Source organism: Numenius arquata, chromosome 6, assembly GCF_964106895.1.
Source record: "Numenius arquata chromosome 6, bNumArq3.hap1.1, whole genome shotgun sequence".
NCBI classification, from domain to species: Eukaryota; Metazoa; Chordata; class Aves; order Charadriiformes; family Scolopacidae; genus Numenius; species Numenius arquata.
Genome location: NC_133581.1, coordinates 41093611 through 41113689, shown reverse-complemented (window position 1 = coordinate 41113689; position 20079 = coordinate 41093611). Strand labels below are relative to the sequence as shown.

The window sequence follows — 20079 nt, the reverse complement described above, 5'->3', positions numbered from 1 at the left end:
GCTGCGGGCAGGCAGCGGGGCTTCTGCAAGGGGGGACGGGAAAGAAACTCAATTCCTCCTCTGGTCTTTCCCCCACTTAGTTAAATGAGCGCTTGCGTTCAGGGGCTGCGGAGAAGAGGCCCCCCCGAGGAGAGCTGGCACCGAAGCACGGAGCAGCCCCCCTACCCCTGCCTACGTGTGTGCAGGGGTGTGTGTGTGTGTGTGTGCAGGAGCATGGGGTGTGCCTGGGTCTTGGGGTGCATGTACAAAGGAGGGGGCTTCTTGGTGCATTACACTTCTCTGCAGCCGCCTGCGGATGGGCTTTTGTCCACAGCCACAGCCAGGCCCAGCGGAGGCTCCGCGTGTCTGACCATTGTTCCTGCTGGAAAAATACACAGCGGGTCGCCCTGGAGACCCCGGCACCTCACCGCAGCCACCCGTGCCCTGCTGTGCACCAGGGGATGAGCCGGGCAGGCCGAGCATCCCTTCCGGGGTCCAGTTTTCAATGGCGGCGGCAGAGCGCCAGGCTTCCGCGGCCTTTCCCAGCGGCATGGCAGAGCCCGGGCGCTTGGCAAGGAGGAGCTGGGGGGGAGGGAAGGGGGAGAGGAGACAGAGCTGGGAGCTGTTAACAGATTTGCTTTTTATGGAGTGCGGGAGTTCATTAGTGGACACAGTCCAGATGGCTGCAATAAGCTGGTGAAATGTGATCCTCCTCCGGGAGCCGGAGCGCTAGCCAGGCTGCCAGAGGGAAGGGGGGTTGGTATTCCCGGGCACTCCCCAGGCATACCCCTCATTCCTCACCCTCTCCCCCCTGCCTCACCAGCGGGGAAGAGCAGGTCGTGCGGACCAACCTTTGTCTCCTCTCAGGGTGCTGGTGACAGTCCTGGACCCAGCTGTAGCCACCTTTTTGGAGGGGGAATGGGGGCACCTTTGGGTGCCGAGGCAGCATTTAGGCAGTGCTAGATGCTCTGACATCTTTTGCTTCCCTTATCCAGGGAGACACCCCCAAGCACCGGGCTGAGAAAGCAAACGACCCCGACTTAGCTGCCTACCTCGAGAACCGACAGCACTACCAGATGATCCAACGAGAAGACCAGGAGACAGCTGTGTAGTGCTTGGCGTGCCTTAGCCCAAGCCAGCTTGGGCAAGATGAGAAGAGGACTATGGCAACTGGCAGAGCTGTGAGTCTGGCCCAGCCCTCCTTAGATGTCAACCTGGTCCCCAGAGGAGATGGAGACAGCAGAGCTCTGCCCCAGGCTGGGCTGGGACTCTTGTTTATGAGGACAGTGGGTATTTGGGACTTGAAGCCTGACTCTTTGTGTGTCCCCCCTCCTTTGCCCTTCATCTACCACATTCCCTGCTCTGGATGGGCTCCGTCCTGCAGCCCTGTTGGGGAAGGCCAGGCTGAAGTCTCCAGTCACCCTTGTGCACGGCGGTGATGCCAGTGCCACCTAGGCAGGCTCCTACCTATGATCCTCATGGCATATCATTGCTCGCCCCTTCTCCCTGCTGGCAGCTCCCCCCCCCCCCCCTCCACTTGGCTAGGTTCATGTCCTGTTCCTCCTCTCCTGTCTGGCACAGCCGTGGGAGGCATAGGCTGTGCAGACAGACAGCAGAGCCCGTTGGCCTCAGACTTTGCCCTGAGGGAAGCGCCATGACTTACTGCCCCTGCTTCCTCCTCCCTCCTGTCGGTTTGGGGCTGCCCAGGATCTCTTCGTTGCCCTGCTGGGGCTTTCTGTGGCAGGAGGGAAGTCCCTGATGCACCCAGCCTTTCCTCAGAGCATCTGGGGCTGACGTAGCTGGAAGCAGGGCAGCTGCTGCCCTCCCAGTTGCCTTTAGTGCTTAGCCAGTCAGAAGTCTGGGCCGGGGCAGGGATAGCATGGAGGAAGGCTACCAAGCCCTCCCACTGTCCTTCCCTCTGCAAGGCTAGGTGGAGCAGTGCCTGCTGGGCATCTCTTTGTGAGCCTGCTGCAGCACGTAGCAGTGGTGGAGAGCTGTGCTTGGCCTGGGCAGTGGCTGTGGTGGAGCCTGTTATATTTCCCAAATGCTGACTTGGATCCAGCTGCCCTCCCTGCTTCAGCTCTCCCCGCCTCTGCGCGCAATGCTAGACATTGCACTGGGCTGGAGGGGCACTGCTGGGGTCAGTGCTGCTCTCAGGGATTCCCCCCATGCTCCCCAACCTGTCAACACGCATCCTCTGAGTCCGACTCCTGCCACCCCCCCAAAACTGGGTGCAGGTCTTTGCAGGGAAAACTTGGGAGCTCATCCAGCCCAGACACAAGCTCCCTGGGCAGGCCGCTAGCTCACCCTCTCCAGTTTTAGCAGAAAGAGGAATCTGGATACATAGGAAGCATCAGGGCTCCCAGCCATGAGTTATGCCTGCAATGGGATGGCATTTCACTTACCACCTCCCATGGGGCACAAGGCACCACGGCCCATCTCCCCTGCGGATGCTGTGGGTGCTGAGCATCTGCAGAGGCACCAAGCCAGCCCTTCAGCAGGGCTTTTGCAGCACTGACAGTCTCTGGGACCAGGAGGTGCCAGCAGAGGAGGAGAGCTGGTGGGCCTTGCAGACCATGCTTGGCCCCTTCAGGTGGGCAGTGGTTGCGAAGCAGGTTTGCTTGGCTCCCACGAGAGGATGCTGCTGCCGCCCATGGTGTGTGCGGTCCCACCTGCACTCACACCCAGCTGGGTAGCGCTGGGTGGCACCGTTCGAATCTCCCCTAATACCAGTGACAAAGAAAAGGGTATGAGGATACCGCAGAGAACCAAAATACCCTTCAGGCTTTTTGGCCAGGGGGCAGATTTCCCTTGGAAGATGGAGGATGCTGTGGTGGAGAGGAGAGGCACCAGGGCAGTGCAGAGTGCCAGGGGTCAGCGGCAGTATTGGCTATCAATGACAATAGCGTCCCAACATGTTCAGAGCTGAGGTGCTACAGCAGCACCCAGGGTTCCTACCAGCACTGCTCGCTGGCCACCGACAGACAAGGCACTGTCATCTTCTCAAAGGTGCAAACTTCTGCCCCCAAGCCGGGACGCCCAGCCTGGCCCACAGGCGTTTACAGCCCCAGCTTCCCCCTTTCTCCCCAGTTTTGTATCTTCCCTTATAGTTTTTGTACAGGTAGTTGAGAGACACACTGTCCCCCTTCCTGCCTGGCCCCTCCATGCGTGCGTGAGCTGAGTTGCTGTGCAATTCCAAGCCTTGCTTGTATTTCGGTGAAGGCGGAGGGGGTGTTGGTCACCCTGCCCGCAGAGGGCAGGGGTTCTGTGCAATACCTGGGTCTGTGTTTCCTAGATGCTGTTGTAGGACTGTATTTTTGTAACTCTGTGAGGGTGCCGGCTCCAACAGGCCGAGGGCCTGGTCTGAGCCTGTGTTCCCATCGCTTTTCGACTTTGACCGTTTGGATGTTGTTGTTTCTTGCCACTGAAATAAAGAGATGGATGTTTTAGTTCCTGTCCGCAGCTGCATCTGTGAGAATGATGTACCTTAGAAATTGGAATATTTCACACACCGGGTAAACGACCTCACTTTGGGACAAGAAGGATGCGGCAGGCACTGCACGAGTGATACCCCTCCAGGCTGAACCCCAAGGCTTCTGCCCCGATCCTAACTGGGGGTCCTCTGGAGAGTTCCCTGCTGGGTCAGGTCCTTGCCTTCTTCCCTGCACAGCATCCCTCTGGGACAGTTGCTGGATACAGTGACATTGCCCTGAGGGACCTTCTCCCCAGCTCTGTGGCATACATAGATATTTGGTGTAATGTGGAACAGAGGGAAAGGGCACTGCCATCCCAAGTGATGCAAAAGAGCTTGGAAGTGTGAGTCAGGAGCTGGCAACCTGCTGTTCCTGCCCTGTTCTGGTTCCTCTCTGGGGCAGGAGGTGGCAGCTCCAGAGTCAGGCCTGCCCTGTCCTTTGTAGCCGCGTGGCTATCGATGGGTATGGCAGCAGTATCCAGCTTCCAGATCTCAAAACGCTTCTGTCAGCCCTTTGTGTGGTGAGCTGTCCCCAGCCATGCCGCTCTGCAGGGGACAAGCCTTTCCTGTTCATTCCCAGCTCCAGAGAAGAGCGGTGGGGTCCTGCTTCCAGTGCTGAGCACTGGGGCTGCAACGTCGAGGGCTGGGATTATCTCTGGCGCGGGAGGACCGCTCTCCGATTACAAAAGCAGGGGATTAGGGACTTTTCTGCTTCCAGCCCTTGTCTCGTAAGGACGACTGCGGCCAAGGCTGTCTCTCCCTGCAGAGTTCCCTTTGCAAACGGGAGGGAATCATTCCGTCCAACGACGCGCTGGTGAGGGAGCTGGGGATGGACATGGTGGGTGATGGGGAGCTATACTCATACCTTAAACTCGGATTCCTGAGGGCAGCTTGGCAGCCTGCCTGTCGCTCCAGCCGCCCCCTCCCTGCCTGGAGAAGCAACCTCCTTCCCCGGCTGCGTTGTCCCTTCCACCGCCACCCCCTCCTCTCCCTCCCTTTCATCGCCTTCAGCCTTTCAGCTCCTGCCCGGAGCTAACAGTGGGGGTCTGTAGCGGGTGTAAGGCACACCAAATTGTCCCGGCCTCCCTGGGCCACTGCCCGGGGACCAGGTGGACGTGCGACTGGGAGGAGGGGGCCCACTCCGCTTCAGTGCCCAGACCCCGGCACGCTGGCGCTTGGCCCACGTCTCGGCGGTGAGGGCTGTCAGTAACCATGGCAATGAGAGTTTTCCAGCCGCCCTGGTGTCAAATTTATGGCGAGGGAGAGAAGTGGTCCCAAACGCGATCGCTGTGATGAGGGGGTGTTAGGAAAGGGGCAGTCCACCTTTCGGGGGGAGAGCCCTGCCCTTCTCTCTGAAGGGCCTCAGCATCCCCCATTTGTCCCTTGCAGGCGGGTGTCAGAGGTCCAGAGGTCTGTCTGGCCTCTGGTGGGATAGAAACCCACCTTGGGGGGGCGGGTGGGGTGTGGTGTATATGCATATCGGGGGCATGCATGCAGGCTGGGAAAAGCTGTGCAAGCCCTGCCCCAGCTAAACCGAGCTGGGGTGACAGCAGTTGACCCTGTTAATGATTATCTGCCACACGCTGGCTTCCGCAAGCCGGAGCAAGGAAAACTCCCCCCCACACCCCCCCGCACAGCTGTGTTCCCGCTCTGGCACTGCCGCCCCATGCAGCAACGCTGCCCCGAGGATCAGGCTTCGACTGGAGATGGAAAATGCGGAGTTGACGTGCCATGAATTACCTTGTGACGGTTTTAGAGGTGAAAAGCTCGAGTTAAGCAATGGCAAGGAAACACACCTGGGTTGGTCACGTTCCCTCTCTTCTCTCCTTCCCTCGGCATGAGGCCCCTCTCTGCAAACACAGCCTTCTGCTGCCTGTTTGAGCTGGGGAAGGAGCCATTCCCTCCCCCCTGCGTCCCTCAGAAAGGACCTGGAGGGACCAAGCACAGCCACTGCTGAGAGTGATGGGCACCAACCCATCTCTGCTCGCCCTCACAGCCGGCACCTCTCTCCTGGTCCCCAGCCCGAGGAGGTGACAAGAGGGGAACGGGAATAGCTGGAAACAGAGGAAGGAGTGAAAACCTTGGGCTGCTCTGCCCTGGGGACACCAGCAGGGTCTCTGGCTCCTAGCTGAAGAAGAGCTGCAGAGCTTGCCCCACACCCAGCTCTTTCACAGCTCCACCAAGCTCTGGTTTGCCCATCACAGTCCCATAACTCAGACTTGCAAACCTGATGCCGCTGAACCCCAGCCAAAAGCAGGACACCTAGCTTCCCCTTATGTTTGACCATGAAGTTTGTCTCCACAGCTTTCTTCAGCTTTGGTTTAAAGGTCCAGGATTGGGGAGGGGGTGACTAGGGGGACTCTTGGCTTTGTTACCTGTCCAGCTGTCAGGATCCATTTCTGCACCCTGTGTTCAAAGGTACATCCCAGCATGCCCAGACCACCAGGGCACCCAGGGCAGCACCCCTTGCTGTGTGTGCAGTGGGCAGGGGAGGTGACGTGCTCCCATGGTTGCTATCCCTCCTCTAAACCTCTACAGATGTTCAGGAAACTGCCGGCAGGGTGCGAGTTAAATGCGGGAATCTCTCCGAAAGTGACTCCTGGTTGTGAAGCAGCTCATAAAAAACAGCTCCCCCCACCCCCTCCTCCACTCCCCCAACCCCACCTGTGGTAGCCCTGCTCTCTGCAGCCTTCTTCCAGGGTAAGGGGTGGAAAAATGGCTCCGTTCCCCACCACAGCCCCATTCTTCTGGCATGACACTCGCCTTTCTGGCTGGTAACTGCAGAAGAGAGTTGGCCTGGCCCCTACTTCTCCTCTCCTAAGAAAAGGCAGTGGATGTGGGGAAGGGAGCAGTCACATCTGCAAGGTCCTTTCATCCCCAACCAGCAGCCTGATCTCGTATCGTTGCTTGGCCCAAGGAGAAGGTCCGCAGCATGGCTGAGTGGGGACAGGCAGGTCACAAGGGACAGGCCTGGGTGGACACCTAGGCCAGTGTAAAAGTGATGTGCTGAGCAGGTAACTGCTCCCTGGTACCCTCCCAGGAGGGGCAGAGCCAGAGGAGAAGGGTGAAAAGGGCAGAGACCGTGAAAGGTCAGTCCATCAGTGCCAGTGGCCTTGGGCGGGGAAAGAGGCATCCACGGAGCTGGTGGAGAAACGGGGTGGTTCCCTTCACTCCATCTAGCCCCAGGGGTGCCCCAGGGACCATCTTCCAGGGCCCAGGGGAGCCCGCTGTTCAGCTTGCACCCCTCCAGCCACTCTGCGATGCCGGGGTGCGTGGTCAGCTGAACCCCCACAGCTTCATTGGTACCACGCCACAGAGCCCGGAGGAAGGTGAGACACCCTGCTCAGGGCAGGGGGGACACGGGGACGTGGCCTGACCCCTCGGCCTCAGCACACTCACCGGCTGAGCAGGGAGCGCCGCCGGCCCGGCGCTCCCCCCCCTTCCCCGCCGGCCGGGGTAGGGGGAGGGCCAGCTTGCCCCATGGGGCCGCCCCTCCGCCGCCCCTGCCTGCCTTTGTGCCTGGCCGGGGGGGCAGAGGAGGAGCTTGCGAAAAGTTTTGGGCTAAAAAACCCACCTTTTTTTCTTTTTTTCTTTTTTTTTTTTCTTTCTTTTTTTTTTTTTTCTACTGCCAGCCGAGCCCGACGTCAGGGGCCGCTGTGCGCTGCGCGGGGGCTCCGCACGCGGCCGCCACACAAAGGCAGCAGCTCCGCACCGCGCACCGCTCCGCGCCCCGCGCCGCAGGTGAGTGTAGCACTCGCCCCCCCCCTCCCCCATCCCCTCCTTCCCCCCGGTACTCGGGGCCAGACTCCCCTCCTTTACCCTCCCCGAGCCCCCGCCCGACGCCACGGGGATGGGCGCCTTCGACCTCCCCCTCGCCTCCCCGGGAAGGCGACGGTAATCCAGGCTGAGGGCTCTCCCGGTGGGGAAAGGGGGTTTATCGGGGTAGGGGGACATGGCCCTGGGTGGGGAGGAGCTGCGGGAAAGGCGGCTGGGGCAGGGGTCCCGGGGGCGGCAGCCCCCCAGGTGCGGGCTCGCCTGCCAGGAGCCAGGGAAGTGCCTGAAGGTGCAGGAGGAAAGAGTTTTGGAGGCAGGAGGGACTCCTGCAGAGCATGCAGGGGTTGAGGCAGTGGGCCAGGATCTTAGCCCCCCCTTCCCTTCCCCCTTGGGGGGCACCCCACACCAGTTCGGGGAGGGCTCGGCTCCGGCGGTGGGAGATGCTCCGGCCGGATCCCGGGGAGCTGCCCCGGAGGGGGGCTCGGCCACCGCCAGCCTCTCCGGGGGCGAGACCTGCCGGAGGGCGGGGAAGGGATGTGGGGAAGGGGCAGTACTGGGCACAGCATCTACCCTGGGGAGGGGGCAGAGGAAAGGCGCTGCCTGCTCCCCTCTCTGCCCCACAGTGCCTAGGCAGAACTCAGAGCAACCCTTTTCCCCCTGTAGCACCTTCTCCTCGCTGCGAGGGGAGGGTGAGGTCCCCTCGGCTCTGCTCCCCTCCGGTACCTCCTGGTCACGCTAACACCTTTGCCCACGGGGAAAAGCTCAGTCTCCCCTCTCCTGGCAGCAGGGAAATTCCTGCTGGTGGGATGCTGGGTACCTCAAGCCACAGGCTCCCCGAGCACTGGGTTCCCGGCCCGGAGACTGGGGAGCAGCTCAGCCCGCGACGGGAGGGCAGCAGTCCTGCACCACCTCTGCCGGAGCCAGCTGCAATTGGAGCTGAGCCGAGGGGTCCCGCTGCTGGAAGAGGGGCTGCGAGGGGGCCCAGGAGAGCATCGGGGCAGCAGCAAGGGAACAGGAGCTGGGGAGGATGGTGTGGCCCATCATAGGAGAAGCACTTTCTGGTAGCACTGCCTGGCCGTGGGCAGCATCCGGAGATGGATCCAGGCTCTCCCATTGCAATAGTGGGTATTTGGGCTCTGCTTCAGTATCACCAGGTGATTTTTTTTTTTTTTTTTAATAGAGCTGATCCTAGATTTTTCAAACCCAGGGCAGCTACAGGAGGGAGGGGAAGGGGAAATGGGGACTACCACGATGTGGCCAGGCTCCAGACTGCTCCGCTCATGCAGCCCGTTCCTGGGAGAGACCAACACGGTGTGAGAGCCAGCTGGGATCTGAGCAGGAGAGGAGCCAGGACCCCGCAGGATGCCGGAGGAGCTGGGCTGTGCGAACACGCTTGAAGGCACTGGCAGCCTGAACGGGAACAGCTCTTGTTTGACTGGCAGAGAAGGGATCAGGCTGTTTGGAAAATTAATTGGAAAACTGTTCTCTCTCTTTCCCTTATGAAAAGCTCATCCTAAAGCATTTCCCTTATGAATGCTTTAGGATGAGCTGTGGCTGAGGGTCCCTGCAGACCTTTGCCTGGGGGCATGATGATGCTCCCGGGCAGAGCCTGGGAGCAGATCCAGGAGTCCCTGGGGCTGTAAGCTGGGCTTCTCCTTGAAGCCCCCCCCTCCCACATCCCTGTGTACACATGGGCAGGGCCCCATGCGGTGGGGGCACAGGGTGTCCATGCAGGGGTGAGCAGCACAGCTGGGGCTGTCTGCCCTGGGCGCTCAGAGGCTGCATCCAGTGGACCCGAGCTGGAAGGCACTGGGCTGGGAGGAGCACAGGGAATCGCTCTACAGCAGAGGCTGGAAGAAGTTCACAGAGCACCTGAAACCAGGGGGATGCTGTGAACAGTGCAGGTGTCAGAGGTGCTGCCCTACCCGAGCTACTGCAGAAAGTGTGTCAGGAGTGCCCATAACTCAGCTCAGCCCCAGCCTTGCCATCTGCAACCGGCCTGTCTGGGCAGAGCTCTTGCCCCCTTTGAAGGCGGCTGGGTGGGAGCAGGTCTGAGCTGTGCCGTGCTCGGCAGGATGGCTCTCAGCCAGGCTGGGCGAGGGGGAAGGCAGCTCTCGCCCCCTCGGCTGTGCCTTCAGCCAGCTGGGCTGTGTAATTCCCTGTGACAGTTCAATGCAGAGCGAAGCCGGCCGCTTCGCAGCGGCGGACGCATGAAAGGTGAGTGCACTGGAGCCTGAATAATGCGGGGAGCTGCTCTCTCCGGCCCACTGCCCGGGGAGCCTGGGGGCAGGGAGCAAACGCTGACCTTGGGCTCTTCCCTGCACTGATGTCCCTTGGGGCACACAGTGTGTCCTGACCTCTAACAGCCCCGTCCCACCAAGCCCATCGTGCAGCCAGGGCAAGTGCGATGTATTTGCTGGCTGGCTGCTGCCAGGCAGATATGGGTGTCATCCTAAAAGGCTTTGGGGAAGTAGGGATGGGGCCGCCAGGCTTGAGATGCCGGCTCTGCACATCTGTGCTCCTGCTGAGGGCAGGAGGGGATGGACAGGGCCCCAGGAGCTGCACCCTTGTGTGTGTGCACCCTCGTGTGTGTGCACCCTCATTCCCCAGCCTGCTCCCAGGTGCATGGACATGCATGCACATGCATATACACACACGTGTGCAGATTCCCTCCCAGCCCCCCCCCCACACTGTGTGCACGGGTGCTGTGCTGGTGGCTGCGGTGCCAGCAGCGGGCGCATCTCTCCCGCTCCATCTCTCCAACAAGCTCCCACGCTGTGGGGACTCTTTTCTTTTTTTTGGTATTTAATCCACTGCTTTAGCTCTCAGACCCCTCATGGCAGTGGGTTTGGTTTTGCTGGGCTTTTTTCTTCCCACCCCCCAGATTCCTGTGGAGCCGGAGAAGGGTACCATGGCAGCTGCGCTCCCCTGGCCCTGGGGCTCTTTGGTGTGGGGTGGCAGCCTGCTGGGTCCTGGATAAATGAGCCACAGAGAAATACAGCAGGGTAAGGGCTCTGGGTAGCAGGACCCCCTGCTGCCAGTATGCAGGCGGGGGCTGCTTGGCTTTCTGGGGGCAGGAGCAGCACGGGCCCTGGGGCAGCCTGGTGCTGGGTGCACCCAACCAAAGGTCCTTTCCCAGCTGCTGTGTGGGGTGCAGGGGTCCCCACGGGGAGCATTTCGGCCACACACAGGGTAATGAGGGGCTGCAGGGATGGGAGGCAGTTACTGAGATGCACAATTAACCTTCCCATTGCAATTAATACACACAGACTAATGGGTGGCAAGGAGCAGGGCATGGCAGTGTACACACATGTGCACGCACGCAGGTGCATGTGTGTGATGGAGGTAGCTGTCGCCTCACTCGCCGTGCCCTCTCCTTGCCACCCGCATGGTGTCCCAACACCTCGCCCACCTCACCCTCTCCCTCATCCCCAGGAAGGATGCAGATCCGGGCCTTCCTCCTCCTCCTGGCGCTGATCCTGCTGGCCGCCACCGCTGAGGCTGGCAAGAACAAGAAAGGTGAGGGACAGCCCGGGGTAGGGGGCCTGGTGCCGGTGGCAGCACGGGACATGCTCCCGTGCCCCCGCAGCGAGCACCCACACCCCCTTCCCTTGCAGAGAAGGCAAAGAAGGATGTCTCCGAGTGCGAGGACTGGCGCTGGGGACCCTGCGTCCCCAACAGCAAGGACTGTGGCCTGGGGTACCGCGAGGGAACTTGCAAAGATGAGAGTAAGAAGCTCAAGTGCAAGATCCCCTGCAACTGGAAGAAGAAGTTTGGAGGTGGGTGCATGGCGGAGGGGTGGCTGGGGACCACCCTGGGCTGGGTGGCTGGGGCCGGTGGCCGTGCCGGGTCTTGCTTTGGTCTGACCTTGTCTTGCCTGTCCCCTCTCTTCCAGCCGACTGCAAGTACAAATTTGAGAGCTGGGGGGGGTGTAGTGCTCAGACGGGTGTGAAGACTCGCTCTGGCATCCTGAAGAAAGCCCTGTACAATGCCCAGTGTGAGGAGATCGTCTATGTGACCAAGCCCTGCTCTTCCAAGATCAAGTCAAAGTCCAAAGGTCAGTCCCCACTGCTCCCATCCCCTAAAGGGTCCTGCTGGGACCCCAGGCAGGGGCTCTCGGGGGGTTAGCTTGACCCCTTGGGGTTGGGCTTTGCTTGTGGCGTGGGCAACCACGTAGGATGCTCTTCCCTCTGTGTCAGCACATGTGACAGCCCCAAAATCCAGCTGCTGGCTGGGTGGGATGCAGTTGCCACGAGGAAAAACCCTGGTGTGTCCCCCCCAAGTCACCGCCAGCTTCGGTGGGATGGGGATTTCCCTCTTTCCTCAGTGGCATGGGTGGGGGGAGGCTGCCTGCAGGGATGCGGCCCCTCTGCGGTGCCGAGCCGGCCATGCTGGCTACATTTCTGCCATGGCAGCACCTGGAGGCGGGGGGGGATGTGTCGGTGAACTGTTGGTGGACACACTAACAATTATCACTTGTGTTTCTTGGATGCAGCAAAGAAGGGCAAGGGGAAGGACTAGGGAAGCCAGCATCCGCGCTGGCCCCTCGACATGGCACCCACAGGGCTGGAAGCCCAGCTGCAGCCAGCCCACACTCCAGTCTTCCTCCTCCTCTCCTTTTTCCTTTCCACAACCTCTTCTTTCACTGAGATGCCTTGTTTTAATTGCTAGTGTTGTAGAGAGCTAACCCACCCACCCCGCAGCAGGGGCTGCTGCCCTCCCCACCATCTCTGCCGGTGCATCCCGCTCGCCTCCTCTTGGCTGGTGTCGAGGTTCACTGAGATGCGCCTGGAGAGCTGGGATGGGAACACACATATTTCCACCCTCCAGCACAAATGAGTTGCCTTTGGCGAGCCTGGGAGCCTCCCTGCACCTCCACGTGGCGGGAAGGGATGAGTGTTGAATGCCCGAGTAACCCTGTCACTCACATGCCCCTCACTCATGTGAGGACTGCTCTCAGCTCAGGGGGCTTCCTCCAGCATCCCTTCAGCCAGGGCAGGAGTATCCTGCAGCAGCTGGGGAAGAACAAAGCCACCGGCCCCAGGAACCACTGCGTCCCCTCTCCTCCATCACTTCTAACCATGTGTCCATGCTGGGGCTGCAGCCCCTCTGTCTTCAGCGCACCAACACTGGTGATGGGTGGGAGCTCTCACTTCTTTTGGAAAATGGGGTTTGTTTTCTTTTCCAATAAAAATCTTTGTAAAAAAAAAACACCCTCCAAACCCAGCTGTCCTCCTCACATGGTGCTGCTGTGCTGGAAACCCCAGCTTTGCCGACACCAAAGGGACCAACAGTGAAGTCACTGTGTGGCTGGTGGTGTCGGCTTTGGTGCCACCACACGTGGTCCCAGGAGAAGGTGTGTGGGTTGGACCCCACAGCCTCTTCTTGCCAATGCTTTGGGCTGCCCACCTTGCTCTCAGAGGGACAGGTGGGGCTGCCACCCACAACACTGCAGGAAACATCAACAGTGGGCAACAGTGGGGAGCTGGGGAGGAGCGATGGGGTGACAACTCATTCACTCCTCACGCCATGGCGGAGGTTGGTTTCTGGTCCGAGGTCTTTATTTGTCTCGGGGTGGGTTGGGCTGTCATAACAATTTAAAAAAAAAAAAAATAATAAAAAAACCAAACAAAAGCCCGCCAGACATTTTGGGCACCACTATGTGAATTATCCTAAAGGCAGTGGCGGTGGGAGGTCCTCACCTGGGGACCCTTTCTCCAGGTTGCACATCATCGCCCCAGTGTGGGGACAGGAAGGACATACAGATGCAGCATTTGCCAGTGCCAGCACGGCCCCATCCTGTCCCTTGGCTGCGCCCGGCCGTGCCCACAAGGTTTGTGGCGACCCGGCTTTGGGAGAAGCTGAGGAGCAGCCCTGGGATGGTCTGGGCTGCGCACACATAGGGGCTGGGAGGGGGGGGGTGGAGATGCTGGCTGAAGCCTGCATGCTGAGGGCTCCACCACAACACCAACAACAGGGTTATATCCATTTACAAAGCTCAGCAGCCAGCTCCTTCGGCCTCCCCTGGACCTCCCAGGGCACGAGCAGGGCTGGGGGCCACCACCATCCTCTTCTGCCTCCAGATTCATGCACCAGGCCTCCCCACACCGGCCATGGGGAAAGTGGGGACCTGCTCATGGCTCAGATGAGACACAGGGCACCCTGGCCACATTGCAGACCCTCTTCCCAACCCCCTCTGAGACCCCCCAGCTCCCCCCATCCCTCCCAAGGCCAGTTATTTTCACTGTTGCTGCTGCCCACTTCTCAGGGGCCACGTTCCCCCCCCAGGGCCATGGAGAGAAGTCCTGCACCACACCACTGCTTTTCTTTGCAGTTTTAGTTTCCATCTTTGTAGGAGGTGGCTGGGTTTCATCCTCCTCACCCAGGCGTGAGCTGCTTGGTCTGTCTGTCTGTGCATCCAGCCAATTGCTGGCCGAGGGCAGAAAAGGCATGAAGGGGAGAGCAGAGACAAAGCCCAGGGAAAAATTCTCTTCCCTGGTCCGTGGATGAGGATGTACAATGGTGTCTCTGAAGGGAAAGAAAGGAGCTTGCCACATCTGCTAGGGTGCAATCTTGACTGCCTTGCTGGGCCAGCGGGACTCCCAGTGAGTACACCCAAGCCAGCCTGGTCCAAGATGGCTGGCAGATATTTGGCCCTGGTTTCTTTCCGTTTCTTGGGTAATGAATGGTTTAAAAGTCTATCGAAAGCATCCAGCGTTAGGCCGTCTGCATGCAGACAAGCTCTGATGCCCTGGAGACAGTCAGCCAGGGGGAGAAGAGGCATTCAGTCTTGGGCAAACACTGGTGTCATTTGGCCAGCCTCTCGAGAGCAGGGAGCTGGGAAGGGCTCCTGTGACCATGTCTCCTCCTCTTGCCTCTGACTTTCCCACTGGCTCCCCAAGCTAGTCCCCAGGCCCCGGGGTGACTGGAAGGAGCTGCAGCTCAGGGGTGCCTTGGACCTTTGTCAGCATTGGATGAAGGGCATCATCTGCAATCACTGCACAGTCTGCACTGTTGTGAGTGGGGAGCAGAGGACACCCCCACCTCCTCGGCAAAGGGGAGGGCTTCCGTAACATTGCTGAAGTGGTCCCTGAGTGCCAGCTTATCTGGCTGTGCCAATGTTCCTGTACTGGCACATGAGAAGGTGCTTAAAGGTTTTCTTGAAAGTGGCATTGCAGAGGGCATAGCAGGCTGGGTTGATGGTGCTGTTGACGTAGCAGAGCCAGTAGCCGATGGACCACACTGTTTCGGGTACACAGGTCTCACAGAAGGTGTTAATGAGGACCATCACGTTGTATGGAGTCCATGTGAGTATGAAGGCTAGCAGGATAGCAAATATGGTGCGGGTGACTTTCTTCTCCCGGGCTGCCATCTGGCGCTTCTTCCGTACTTGGCTCCTGGCAATGCTAGCAAACTTCCTGGCAACGTTGACTGGGCGACTGTTGGCCAGGGAGTTGTGCTCAGAGGCTCCTGCCTTAGCTGGGACGATCTCAATGGCAGTGACACATTCGGTCCCACTCTGCTTGGTGACAATCTTAATCTTGGACCACTTGGAAGTTGGGTTCACCCGGGGGTGGGATGGGCTCTGTCCTTGCCCTGCTGGCAAGATTTCTGCTGTGGGCTTGTCTTTTGTGGTCTGGGTCATGCTGACTGTGCTGGACTCATTGGAGGTCTCCTTCTCCTCCTGATGACCAGTGGCCTCTGTCTGTGCTGAGGGCTGGTCATCCACTTTCCCATTCCTCACCTCCTCCTTCACCTCCACTGCCCTCTTGGGGGAGTTATTGTTGTTCTGTTTGATCACGGGGCCCTTGAAGAAGCTGATGGACTTGCCTTTCCTCTCTTTCCTGCTTTCAGGCTTGTGCCTCCTCACCCTGCTCCTGCTGGCCAGGGAGATGTGGATGTACAGCACCGTCATGATGACCACGGGCAGGTAGAAAGCAGCGATGGCCGTGCCGAAGGTCACCGCTGGGTTGGACAGGAATTGGATGTAGCATTCCCTCTCAGGGACTGTCCTCTTGCCCACAATGAACTGCCAGAACAAGATGGCAGGGGCCCAGAGAATGAAGGACAATATCCATGCAGCCGCGATCATTAGCCCCGCCATCTTGGTGGTCCTCCTGGCCGGGTATGTCAGGGGCTTGGTAACACAGAAGTACCGGTCAAAGCTGATGATAAGTAAGTTCATGACAGAGGCATTGCTCACCACATAGTCCAGGGCCAACCACAGGTCACACACCACGGCCCCCAGCGGCCAGTAGCCTTTGATGATGTAGACTGTGTAGAGGTTCATGGAGAAGACTCCGATGATGAGGTCTGCACAGGCCAGGCTGAAGAGGAAGTAGTTGTTGACAGTCTGGAGCTGGCGGTTCACCTTGATGGACAGCATCACCAGGATGTTCCCCACCACGGTGACGAGGCTGAGCGAGCCGGTGACCGTGGCGATGAAAACCAGCTCCACCGTCTTGTAGTTGGTGGGAGGCTGGATGGTCACCTCGGAGCGGTTGCCCAGGGTGAAGTTGTCGTAGGTCAGGTTTGCCATCTTCGCCTGCCAGGGCTGAGCAGAGAGGTTGTGCATGGGGTCTGCAAGGGGAGCAGGGACATGACAGGAGAATATTACACCTGCCGGCCCCTGCAGCTGTCCAGCCGCAGCAACCACGGCCGCGAGCTGCTGTAGCTTCACCGCATCTCTTCTCCTGCTCGCTCTCCCTCCGTTCCCACCTCCTACTCCTGCTGCACTGCTGCTGCCCGGCCCTTTCCCGAGAGGTGCGTGAGGACCCCACGGCTGCAGCAGGGGAGCGTGGAGGGTGGGGAGCACACCTTAGCTGTTCTCTTGTAACATCCCACACTAACGACCTGCAGAAGTGGCTGGTCCCTGTGTGCAGGCTGAGCCGTGCAACACCCCGTGAAACAGCCCTGAGGAAGAGGAGCGGGCACTGGCTGGGGGCTGCCCAGACCCGCTGTAGGCAGCGTTTCCTGCCTTCTCGGCTTCCCAGGCCAGCACCGCTCTTGTCTAGGGCTCAAAAGTCTCCTTCTGCCGTTGCAGCCTTCACCCCAGGACCTCTTTAAAGGCACTTTTTGTGTCCCCACTTAGCAACAGAGGAGAGACAGGGGGCTGCAGGGAGAGGGACAGGGACAGAGCCAGGGACAGCCCTTTGGCCAGGGTACGATGGTTTTCTCTGCAAGGCCAGGGACCATCTCCCAGCAGGAGCAGAGCCCCGGCATGCCCCGGGGAGGCACTCAGAGAGGCCAAGGGGCTGCAGGAGGAAGGGGGGGTTCAGAACTGAGTGGTGTGGCACAGTGCTCCCTGCCAGGGCAACATGGCACAGAGCCAGCACCCTGCCCCAGGGATGAGAGCTGGGTGTATGGTGTGCCCCAGGCATGTCCTGCTGGTCTCCCCAAAGCACCTCCCCAGGAGCGGGGGGGGGGGGTGGGGGGGGTGTTACCCAAAGGCAGAGCACCCCCCAAAGCCCGTGCCATGGCTCACACAGCTCACCTGCGTCTCTGGCAGCAAACAGCTCCTTCTGGAAGATGAAATCTGGGACAGGGAAAACAGCGAGTTATGCTACAGCTTCAGCTCCAAGGAGTTCATACAAGTCCCACAACATCTTCCTGAGGGGCAGCACCAACCTTTCCAACCGAGGTGGCATTGACAAAGGGGTGACATGTTCAGAGATGGATGCAGACAATCCAAACAAGGATGAAAACTGGTAATTTGTCTTGGCCTGGTTCACAGCCCAGCCCCAACAGGCATGGGATAGGGAAGGGACCATATGAGTGCCATCAGCCAGCGATGCTGGGAAATGCTGGCCCCTTCCCCCAGTCCCACATCACACTGCAGCTGCAGCCACACCAGCTGTGCAGACGTATGGGATGAACCCAGCCATCTCAGCCTGCTACATGGAATTATTTATGAAAGGCAGCAAAAATTATGGACAGAAAGACTGCCTTCATCCAAACCCAGATGCCTGTGGTTAACCCCCCACGGTAAGAGGAGAATGGACCTTAAATAAATAAAACCACCAAAATTGATGTTTTGGGATGACAGAGAATTTCCTGGAAGGGGAAGGAGCAGCAAAGGCGCTGGGCGAGGCGAGCTGGGCAGAGGAGCTTCCCATCAGACCTGCCTCTCCACAATCACCCGGGTCCCCCAAACCAGCTGGGCCTCCACCAGCCTCATCCTGGGTGCTGGGGGAGCCCTGACTCCACCAGCCCGGCAAGGGCAGCCTCCCCACCAGCTCTACCTGGGGAGGGTGGTCCTGCCGGGCTGCCCACCCAGCCCCATGGGAGCTGCTGCCAGTAGCCCAGCGGGAGCCGGTGCGGTGGGCAGGCGCCCATGCCGGTGTGTGCAGCCGGAGCACTCGGCACAGCGTGTCTCTGCAAGCTGCCCTGAGAAACGGCGCTGGCTCCAAACGCCTGGGACTCCTGAAGATGATTTTGCTGAGTGGATAAACACACCATTAGCGCCCTCCTCTCCAAAACAATGCTTGGCAGGCTTCGGGATCAGTTCACGTTTTTTAAAGTCTTTTAAAAGAAATGCCCTTGCCTTTCGCTTGTGGTGAGGGTGGGAGATTTCTACCATCATCAAACAGTCAAGGTTTGAATATAACCGCTTTTTAAAGAGGGGCAGGTGTGGAAAAGTGGAGGCATGGCTGCTTAGGTGCTAAAGCCAGGGTACCAACATAGCCATCAAGGCAGCTTCTGCATCAGCGAGGCTACATCTGCAATAGTGGCCGGGGCTGTTACACGCGTAGGGGAAAGAAGTGGGTAAGGGCCAGAAAAATACCTCTGTTCTATTTTCCTCTGAGCCTGTTAGACGTGGCCCACGAAGACAAAGTGCTTTGAAAAGAAAGCAATGCCCTTCCTTCGGTAGGTCCTACATGCTAAATACCGACGGGGTGAGGGAGCCCATGGGCACTGCCCAGCTTTGCACCGAGCTCCACGCGCAAGGGATGCATCAAGGGAGAGGAAAAGTGGTTTCTGCTGCCATCCTTCCTGGGCACCCAGCCAGGGATGCGAGAAGAGGTGACAAGTGTATAAAATGACTTAGAAATGTATAATCGTGGCAGTTTGGGAGTTGGTTTCAGTACAATTGAAATGAGTTTAAAATTCCTCACTTTGGTAAGATGGGGAGATTTAGCTGTCATTCTTGTAACAGCTAATCAAACCGATCAGACAAGCTAGCAATCAAGCAGACATCTACCCCAGCTCTTCCAGGAAGAAACTGAAAAATCTTGAAAACAAACCTTTCCTTTGTGTCCACTAAAATGAGGGTTTCATTTTTTCTCTTTAGTTCATGAACCGGCAGCCTCTTCTAAGGGCATTTAATTAATTATCAGTCTTGACAGAGGCTCGTGTTCTCAGTTGCCCAACCAAAGCAAGATGACTCCAGCTGGTCCCACTCCACAAAACCGCTTGTTCGGGTCACGAGAAATGAAGGAGGAAACGGCTGGCGCAGCCCCACTGGCGTGTCTTTGGATGCCACCCAGAGGTCATGTTGGAAACTGGTGTGCCGAGACAGAGGCAACTGCAGCTCCGGGGGTGAAGGACGGGTGTTTTGAAAACGAGCCTTCACTGAAGGGCAAAAATAAAGCCATCTCCCCTTTGAGGGTAGGAGGGGGAAGGAAAATGGTCGAGGGTGTGAAGATACCTACAACACAGACGTACAACAAGCCGGAAGATGTGTACATCACTCACCCTCCCTAGCAATTTTCTGCCATGCCCCAGCCTATCGGACATCCCTTCTTTCCCCATCTTCCGCTTTCTCCATCCCGCTGTCTCTCTCTTCTGCCCCAGACACCCTCTCTGAGCTCGCTGGGACAGCATGGCACTGCCTTTGCCTCCCTGAGCAGGGCAGGCAGCTCATTCCAGAGCTGGGAGCAGGCCAAGGATGCTACGAATTCATCGGGTCTTAGAGCAGCTGACCAAGCTGTGTGTCATGCCTGCATAGGCACTGGGGATAGATCCTGCCGTTTGCCTTTGGGATGGAGCACACCCAGGCTGTGTGGGGAGGGTCTGGATGGGGGCACAGCCCTCGGGCAGCCCCAGCTCTGCCTGCACCCCCAGGATATGCCCAAGGAGAGAAGGAGCATGTGGGAGAGCTGCGGTGCTGTGATGGACTCATGGCGTGACTCCAGCTCCACTCTCACACCAGCTGCATCACTGCCCGCAATGCTGTGAAGCTCCCAGACACCAAGGGACCTCTCCAAGGCCCTACGGTCCCTCTACTAAATGCCTCCCCCATACATCCCGGTGCCCCCCTCTCTCCTCGTGCCCCACCAGAAGTGCATTTCTTCCCCTCACACCCCCTGTTGCCACATCACCCTCCTTGTCTCTATCCCCTTCCGCCCCCTGCCTCCATGCCAGCACTGCAGCCTTGACAAAGCCCAGAGGCCACTTCAGAAGGGCTCCTGGTGCTGAGGCCCCTACTTGCGACATCAGTTGGCTTTTCTCCCTGCACATGCCATGCATTGTCTGTGGCTCCCAGTGGGTGCTCTGCTGGACCTGCTCTCACCAGTCAGCTACAGCAAACCCCATCACCGGCCTCCTCCCTCCCTAAGACTTCTGACAGTGATTTATGTCTGATTTTCTCCTCTCCATCGAAGCCATTAGGAGCCTCCAACTCCTCACTGATAGCATCTTTTGGTCTAAGGGTTTCTGTGGCCCCTGCAGCACTCAGCAAGTGTGTCCTCAAGGCAGGGAAATGCCCCTTCCCACCCAGCATCTTGCATGTTATGGACACAGAGATGAGGCACAGGCAGACGCAGATGCAAGCAAAGAAATTAGGTGCAATTTGGGTGAGGTCCACCTTTTTTGGATAGCACTCAGCAAAGCAGGGTCCCCATCGCTGCCTCAGA

At 58.9% G+C, this 20079-nt stretch overlaps 3 protein-coding genes across 4 annotated transcripts in view; 2 read left to right on the top strand and 1 right to left on the bottom strand.

Moving 5' to 3' along the window:
• DGKZ (diacylglycerol kinase zeta) overlaps positions 1-3434 on the top strand; it is a 44792-nt gene extending 41358 nt beyond the window's left edge. For both annotated transcript variants that reach the window (XM_074148435.1, XM_074148434.1), the window contains one exon: positions 975-3434. In XM_074148435.1, coding sequence (XP_074004536.1) covers positions 975-1091 — 117 coding nt within the window. In that variant the 3' untranslated portion in view covers positions 1092-3434. The remainder of the gene's footprint in view (positions 1-974) is intronic.
• A 7231-nt stretch (positions 3435-10665) lies between these two features.
• On the top strand, positions 10666-12426 carry MDK (midkine). The gene is made up of 4 exons (XM_074148918.1): positions 10666-10744; positions 10843-11004; positions 11121-11282; positions 11721-12426. Exons 1-4 carry the CDS (start codon positions 10666-10668, stop codon positions 11744-11746), a joined length of 429 nt encoding a protein of 142 aa, XP_074005019.1. The 3' UTR covers positions 11747-12426.
• Positions 12427-14327: 1901 nt separating this feature from the next.
• Positions 14328-16830, bottom strand: CHRM4 (cholinergic receptor muscarinic 4). The gene is given in 2 exon segments (XM_074148917.1): positions 14328-15805; positions 16719-16830. Coding segments are annotated over 2 exon segments (1590 nt in total).
• Positions 16831-20079: the final 3249 nt, after the last annotated feature.